Source organism: Ursus americanus, chromosome 25, assembly GCF_024610735.1.
Source record: "Ursus americanus isolate L20-20 chromosome 25, mUrsAme1.1.p, whole genome shotgun sequence".
NCBI classification, from domain to species: Eukaryota; Metazoa; Chordata; class Mammalia; order Carnivora; family Ursidae; genus Ursus; species Ursus americanus.
Genome location: NC_142151.1, coordinates 45,243,269 through 45,251,668, shown reverse-complemented (window position 1 = coordinate 45,251,668; position 8,400 = coordinate 45,243,269). Strand labels below are relative to the sequence as shown.

The 8,400-nt window shown below is 58.9% G+C and overlaps 1 protein-coding gene across 1 annotated transcript; it reads left to right on the top strand.

Moving 5' to 3' along the window:
• The first annotated feature begins 386 nt into the window (after nt 1-386).
• On the top strand, nt 387-8,329 carry PPP1R1A (protein phosphatase 1 regulatory inhibitor subunit 1A). Its single transcript, XM_045800848.2, has 7 exons — nt 387-704; nt 4,487-4,547; nt 5,578-5,615; nt 5,963-6,026; nt 6,543-6,698; nt 7,571-7,677; nt 8,196-8,329. The coding sequence occupies exons 1-7, from the start codon at nt 621-623 to the stop codon at nt 8,199-8,201; spliced, it is 516 nt and encodes a 171-aa protein (XP_045656804.1). The 5' UTR covers nt 387-620; the 3' UTR covers nt 8,202-8,329.
• Nucleotides 8,330-8,400: the final 71 nt, after the last annotated feature.

Below are 8,400 nucleotides of genomic sequence, written 5' to 3'. Positions count from 1 at the left end.
GCGCCCGGACCGCACCCTCCCCTCCAAGTTTTCACCTTCGCTCTAGTGTTTTCTTCCCCAGGGAAAGTCCCTCTCCGTGTCTAGCCTTCATCCCTCCTGCTGCATGCCTAAGTCCCCTTTCCTTCTTTGCTCTACGAGACAACCCGTTTTAAGATCATAAATGAAATCTCCTTCTCGCGTTTGCCGCCTCCTCCTGGCAGCGCCCCTCCACCGTCCGGCTCCGAAAACGCGCCCCAGCCTGGAGAAGTTCTCCGGCCCGCTCCCCACCCCCACTCCCTGCCCGGAACTCTGAGGACACCTGCGTGCCCGCCGGGACCGCCGCCCACGACCGGGACCGGGCGGAGACCCCCGCAGCCCGCGGCGCAGCCACGACGGGGTTAAGGTTGCGGGCGGCGGGAGGGGGAGGGGGCCGGGAGGGGCGGCCGCGGAGCCAATCGGCGACCGCAGAGCCCCCGGGCCGCGGGCGGGGAGCGCCGCGCCGGGAGCCGGGAGCCGGGAGCCGAGCGCGCCGGGCTGGGGCCGGGCCCGAGCGGAGCGGAGAGGGAGCGCGCCCGGCCCAGCCCCGAGTCCGCCGCCCGCCCTCCCGCCGCGGCGCGGGCCCAGCAGCCGCCGCCCCAGCCATGGAGCAGGACGGCAGCCCGCGGAAGATCCAGTTCACCGTCCCGCTGCTGGAGCCGCACCTTGACCCCGAGGCGGCCGAGCAGGTGCGGGGGGGCGGGGGCCGGGGACTCGCCCAGCCACGGACGAGGGGCCCTGGGCTGTGGCAGCCGAGAAACCCGCTTCGTCCGCCCTTAGCAGGGCGCCCCAGGGAGGGCGACCGCGCTCCGTTTGGGGGTCTTCTCTCCCCTCCCCCACCCTGGAGCCACATCTGCCCGTCTGTGCTAGGGCGAGCGCCTCCCTCGAAGCCTGTCCGCGCAGAGGGTCGCTCTCTGCCTCCCCAGCCCTGGGGGAGGGGGCCTGCCTGAGGACACGACCCCTCCCCGCCCCCGCCCGTCTTGCATCCCCCACCCAGACAACCGCCGCCAGAGTTTCTGAGCTCGGTGGGGGCGCCGAAGGGCACCGGCAGCCTTGCGGGAGGGGTTGGGGGGGAGGTAGGTAACGGAGGGAGCCTGGTGCTGTCGAAAGGAGTTGGAAGAAGAGAAATAGCCCTTCGGGTCCTCCCCTCACTGAAGGCTACCTTGCCTGACTCCGGAGAGTGAGAGCAAGAAGGAGCTGAGGAAAACTGAAAGGGCTGGGGCTCTGGGGAGAGGGATGGTGGGGTGCACTGGCTGAGGCTCCCTCTAATGCAAGTCTGGACACGTGGGTCCCTATTCCCAACTCATGCCCTTTGGAGCGAGCGGGGAGTGGGGGTGGCATGGAGAGAAAGGCACCGGGAAGCCAGAGGCAGGGGCTTTCTGGGGGCCAGGTGCAAGGGACCCCGTGTGCAAGGGAGCAGCGCTGTGCCGGCCTTGGCTCAAGGGGTGGGAGTCCAAGGCCCTGGCCCAGCCCAGGGCCTGGTCTATTTTTAGCTCCGAGCCGCCTGGCAGAGGCCGGCAGTGGATGAGAGTGTGAGCAAGTGTGTGTCTCAGGGAGAGTGAGCATGTGTGTGGAGAGGTGACCACCCGTGGTCACTACTACCGCCCATTTGCCAAATATTTGCTCGTTTGCTCATTGCTCCATCTCTTTTTGTGTTCTCTGTCCATTTCCCTGGACATCCCCATTCCTAAGGACTATCCATTGGCCACAAGGTCAGTTCTGCAGTTCCCCCAACCGGCTCCCAGGGCTCTGGCTGGGCCTCCCCACCTGAAAAAACTCTGTGACCTCTTGGCAGGGGCTGGAGAGAGTGTCCTCTGTCTTCCTCCAGCTGTTTGGTGGAATAAGGTCGGGTGTGAAGGGAAGGATGGGTACACGCACTCCCCCTGTAATTTCAGCTTCCCGAAGTGTGAGTAGGGGTGAGGAATGTGCACCTCCCTCCTGTCCCTGGCCTGAGGGGAGCCGCCTCTTCAGACCTCGAAGGGGTGACAGTAGGATGGACTGTGGGGAGACCTCAGGCCTGGTGAGGAGGAGGGTGGAGAGTCGGGAGCAAGACTGTTAGGCCTGGAGGCAGGGGCCTGCCTAAGATAACCTCAGACCCCGAAAAAAGGGCCCATGAGTGTGCGCTGGAGGGGATTAGGGGTGAGGTGCCAAGAAAGACTGCCTTTCACCAGCATAGACAGGTCTCACTGCCAGACACCTGCATCTGTTTGGTGTTCGAGAAAGCAGGTGTCCCTGTGTGTTGTGGGGGGAGGGTAGGCCAGCTGGTTCAGGGGTCTGGAGACAGAGGAGGCAGAGAAGACAGTGGTAAGGAGCCAGAGGGAAAAAAGAGCTGGGACTTCTGCCTGCTTTTCTCTAATATTCCAAAACTGGTGTCCACTAGACCTGAAATTCTACCTGCAGTCTCACCTCGGCCCCTCTTGCTGTGTTGCCCAAGTGTGTTACCCAATCAAAAAGCTCCAGGCGTGGCAGGAGCTCCTAATCCAGCATGACATGGGAGAGCAAAAGGGGTTAGGAGCTATGAGTTACGGAGCACAGGGCGGCAGGGGATGGAGGGGTGCCCAGCTACCAGGTCTTTGGCGTGACTGTTTTGGCAGTAAATCAGAGGCAAAGGCAACCAGGTGTCCTTAAGCACTGGGATCAGAGATAGGTGCGAGAGAAAGCAGAGAGACCGTCTATTCATTTCCTAGCAGTTCGGGTGCCTGGGAGAGGCTTCAGGAAGGCTGGCTTGACTCCCTTCTGCTATAGGATATCGAAATTCTCAAAGACTCTGAGTGCCTAGAAATCTTGTCCAAGGCAAGGAAATGGGCTAAGGAAGGGATCTGTCCCACATCACAGAGCCCTGCTGCCCTCTCAAGGTCCTTTCCGTGGTACTTGTGGTCCCTTCTCAGGCTCCCAACTTCCACTAACACCCCCACCCTCTCCCTGTCCCTCTGACTCCTCCACACCCGGCATCCCCCCTCCACCCACAGCAGGAAAGAAATAAAGAGGAGGCCTCCCCTAGGGAAGCGATGGCCCTCACCCCACGTACGTGAAGCACACATGCCCATCTGCTGGCGCCCAGCTCTTCTGCGTCAGGAATGCATCAGGACCCACAGCTAATGTTTGTGCAGTGCCTATGTGCATGCGTGCACGCGCACGCACACATACGCACACTCACGCACACGCGCACGCGCACACGCACACATACGCACACGCACGCACACGCACACATACGCACGCACACGCGCACATGCACGCACACGCACACATACGCACACTCACGCACGCACACACACACACAGGACTGGTACTGCCAGGGACCTTGAAATGTCACCCCAAACAGAGGTCGCTGGAATCTCCAGAGAAAACAATGACCTACCCCAACAGACCCCCATTGTACGCATCCCATTTCTTTGGGGAGAATCCCCCTCTCAGACTAACACTGCACTCTTGCTATGGCTGATACCCACTTTCTGGGCACAGAGAAGGACGGGTGTCTAACCCCACCCCCAAAGGGAGTGATAATCATTAATGGCCACAGAAAGATAGGAATTTGATCCTTCAATGTCCTCACCCTACTGCTGTCAGCCCTGGATAATTTTAGCCCCTTTCCTAGTCCCTTTCGCCTTCCCTCCTCTCTTCTGCCCTGGAGGGAGCTGCAGGGACTCCAGCCCCACGGGTCCCCTCACTTCCAAGCCTCTAAACCCTCCTGAGAAAGGGGAAAAAAACACTTGTCCCAGGAGTCCTTGGACTGACTGCAACAACAATGAACTTCATTGGCAGCCTCGCAAAAGAGCAGCGGCCGCCCGCAGTCAGTCCGCTTTTATATGTTAATTTCTTAGCATGGGACCCTGGAGCCCAGGGTAAGGTGTTTCAGGTAACTTCAGGCCCTGACTAGACGCCTGCGTAGGGCTCCTGCTGGTATTTCATTTACCATGACCAGGATTTCCCCAGACCGCATTTCCTGACAAATTAGAAAGGCAGTGTGTCCGAAGATAGGGAGGACTTTGGGGACCAAGCCAGGGCGCGCGCCAGGGGAACGCACCTTCAGCCCTCCCTTCCCTGTGCCGTACACCCAGGCTGGGCGGGGACGGAGGGGTGCTCTCCACTGATGCCAGCACGCAAAAGGTTAATGTCTGTTTGGGAGTGAGGGGTGGGCTGGAACACGGAGGGAAAAGCCTTGGCCCTCTCGGGTTATTTCTGACCATTGATCAGGACGGACGGAAGGACAGCAAGTCAGAGATCGATGCATGGGAGCAGATTCGGCTGCTGAGATGGAGCGCTAGGGAGATGCAGAAGCAGAAAGGGGGGTGGGGGGTCTTTTGGGTCCCCAAGGGAGGGGGACGGGCCCGAGAGCGTCCATCTTGGGATGGTAGGTTCAGTGTAATGGGGCATTTTTTGAGCTCTATTAAGTGGGGAGCCTGGCTTATGTTGCTGAGTGGTACTGGGTGGGGCTTTGATGCTTCCACGTGCACTTGACCTCTTCCCTCAGATTCGGAGGCGCCGCCCCACCCCTGCCACCCTCGTGCTGACCAGTGACCAGTCCTCCCCAGGTAACCCCAGGGATGGGTCGCTGAAGGGCATGGGGGCTGCTGAGGACAGCCAGGCCCAGAGAGAGAAGGCGGGCGCCAGCTAGGAGGAGGGCAGCTCGGAGGCGGCAAAGAGCTGGCTTCTCAGCCCCCACTTCAGGGGCGTGGGGAAAGTGGGGGCTGCATTAGCAGAAGGGTTTCCTTCGCTTTGGCAAGATAGAGCAGCGCTGGGGAAGGGGAGCGGAAGCACCTGGCTCCTAAGCCCCCCAGGAATTGGGGTGGTCAACTGAGTGCTGGTTGCTGCGGCAACAGCCTTCCAGGTTTCTCCAGCAACTGAGATGCTGCGGCCCCCACCCCCAGAGGCAGTGACAGCTGTGAGGGGGAGGGACCGCCTCCATCAGCCATCTTCCCAACCCCCAGAGGGGAAAGGGAAGGTTAGACACAGCTCAGGGAGCAGCTGGCATTCCGGTCACCCGTGTGCCCAGCGAGGTCTGGGGAGAGAACCAGGTCTCCGAGAATGTCAGGGGAGCTTGCAGGACGGTGGCAGAGAGGTGGTCATGCTCATAAGGGAGCCTGGAGCTCAGGATGCCCAAGTCTCCAGCCTGCGCCCAACTACCAAAAAGGATTGTGCCTTCCTGTGCAGGGTACACTTGCTCTTCTTTATCTGGGGTCCCCTCCCATGCAGGGTTCAGTTCTGGACCTGGGGCGGGGGCAGGGATTGGGAGGAGAAAGACCTATGGATACTTCAGAGGGAGGAAAAGAGCAAAAGGACCACAGATCCTACTTCAGGACCCTCCAGGTCTGAGGCAAGTATGTAGACACCCATTGGCCACAGAGTCAAGGACAGGACTCCGTGCAGGGAAGAAAGCAGGGCAGGAGGGAGCCAAAGGGAGCAGGCCTGGGGCAGCCATCAGGGCCAACTTCCTAGGAGCAGATGTGAGGGACAGATCAGGAAGGAGGTGATTGCCGAGGCTCCTCCCCTTGGGAAGTTGGCTCTGTGGGGACCCCTGGGTTTTCAGTCCTTTTCACTTCCTCCTTTCCCTGTTCCCCTCAGAGATAGATGAAGACCGGATCCCCAACCCACTTCTCAAGGTGAGCTGGTCCCTCTTGCTCAGCCCAGCCCAGAGAACCCAGAGACTCCTCAGGGGATTATTCCTCAGACCCCCGTCCAATCTGAAGGGCCCTCTAACTCCCTCCTCTGCATCCCCCCAAATGCGCATGAGCGGACAGACACATACACACGCACCGTATCCCCCACACCCAGTTTCCTTGCTCACTGTGGGTGGGGGGGGGCGGGGAGCGGCTGGCAAGCAGGAAATCTCTCCCCCCACTTTCTGAAGCCCACAGCAGACCCCCAGTCTCCAATCCAAAAGCATGGTAAGGCACAGAAGGTGGGGGAGAAGGGCAGGCCCCCCACCTGCGCTCTGTGTCCTTCACAGTCCACTTTGGCCATGTCTCCACGGCAACGGAAGAAGGTGACGAGGACCACACCCACAATGAAAGGTTAGGAAGACCCCGCCCTTCCCACCCCTTTCTTCCCCTCTGCGCCTGAGGCTGGATGTAGGCCTAGTGACCCCTTTGGAGGGAAGCCTTGGGAAGTCCTTGCCTTTGTTACAGTGGCGTGTTGCTAGACAGTCTGGGCTGGGTTCCAGCTCTGCCTCGACAAGCTGGGAGGCCTGGGAGAACCTTCTTCACCTACTGAGCCCTGAGTACCGCCTCACTATGGCAGCTAACTAGGATACGGAGTGATCACCACAGAGAAGGTATCCGGTAGTTCTTGAATCTCAACGGAGACTTTTCTCTTGCCCCCACGGGAGAGTTAGGAAGATCTTTGGTTCCCGAAGGCCCCTCCCCTCCCCTGCTTTTGAAGGAAATAGGTGTTACTGTGTAGCTTTAGGCCCTCCCCGTTGCCCAGCAAACGTCTCCGCCCACCCCGTTCAGATCTCAGAGGATGGAAAAGTCAGTGTCCCCAGAGGGAACTCTGAGCGAGCCTGCCCCTCCCTTTCTCTGTGCCCCCAGAGCTCCAGATGATGGTTGAACACCACCTGGGCCAACAGCAGCCGGGAGAGGAACCTGAGGGAGCCGCCGAGAGCGCAGGGGCCCAGGAGCCGCGCCCACCTGGGATCCGGGGCGCAGAAGCGGAGTCACGGCCGGGCTCGTCTGGGAAAGCACAAAGTACGTTCGGGCTGGGGAGGGACTGGCCCAGGAGGAGGCCGGCCTTACCCATCATGGGGAGGGGTCTCGTCAGAGCCGGAAACTGCCCTAAGAACACGGGCGTATTTGTACGCACTGCACGTATTTGCGTCTGTTCACCTGCCTTACGGAATGACGCCCGCGTCCCAGCTGGGGCTGCAGCTCGCGCTGGACTGGACGGTGGGGCCGGCTGCCATGGAGCCGCGCTCACAGGCTAGAATCGCAGCTCTGTCACTTTACCAGCCCGGAGGCCTCCATCGCCTTACTTCACCTCGGTCTGTAAACTGATGATGACGATGCCTCTGGCCTTGGGTCGTTTGTGAAAATGAGATGGGACCGGTTCTTAGCCCAGCAGCTGACACATAAAAAGGACGCAGTACATGGAAGGGCTGTTAAGGCCCTTGCCCCGCGTGGATTCCAGAATCCAGCGTCCTGACAGTTACATGAAGGTGACGTGGTCTCCACACTGTATGTTACGTTACGCCCCAGCAGAGCACCCTGTAAGCCAACACAGTAATGCTTCTGCGGTGAACCGAATGGTCCCACTAAATGGGATAAATAAAAACTATAAATAGTCCCAGACGAGGTCAGATTTAGCCAAATTGTACCCAAACTTTTTTTAACTTGCCTTTGAAAGTTTTTTTTTTAATTTCTGATTGCAAATAAAAAAAAAAAGACCCTGTAGTCATAGTTATGATTAGAGAAAACACCACTGATATTGTCCAGTTGCCCCCAGCCTGGTCTCGGGCTCCTCTCCAGGGTCACTGGAGTATAAGATGGAGTAAGGGAGCGGCTCTCTCTGCCAGCCTCATGAATACTGCCTTTCCCTCCCACCACCCATTTTCCCTCCTTAGAGCCTGCAGAACCCATCCCTAAAGCTCAGGAGAGGGGCAGTGAGAAACCCAGCACAAAGGAACCCACAACCCATATACCACCATTGGATTCCCAGGGAGCCAACTCGGTAAGAGTCCAGGGCTGGGCACCCGGTCTGCAGGAGAGCAGGCTGTGTAGATAAGGGAATCAGGGAAATGGGGGAACAAAGGACCAGCCTCAGTCACTGAGAAGCTATTGTCTCAGGCAAGAAGATTTGGGGGTATTATGTATCCCCGAACAAAGAGAAATGGGATTAAGCTGCAGGACGGAGGATTGAGGTGAGGCTCAGTACCAGGGTTTCTGGCTCCTGGAACAGGCGATGGAAGTCCACCATCGGCTTTCTGAGAAAAGGAATTTGGAACCCAAAAGGAGAGCCTCATGTCCAGGCTTTTGAGCAGTAGTCCGGCCTGGATCAGAAGCATTGATGAGATAGCCTTGTGGGCTTTGACTTTACAGTCCCCCTCCCCTGCGTGGGCTGGACAAGTGGGGGGACTGGTGTCGGACATCAGAGGTTAGACGCTTGATGATGGCAGAGCAGCAAGGGTGGGGACAGTAGGCCCTCTGGCCTCTCACGTGCCCTCTCTTTCTGCCCCTCCCCCACAACAGGTCTGAGAGTGAAGGAGGTCTCCTGGAATCGAGACTGCAGCTGGGAATGCATGGACACTGGATCTGTTTCTTATTCTCTTCACTTTGGGGAAAAATCTCTTGTTTTTAAAAAGTGATAAATTTGGTGTTAGGTCCTTGGCATTTTCCTTCTTTCCCGGCTTGGAGAATCCTTTCTGCCTCCCTTCTTGTCCTGCCCTCTCTACAG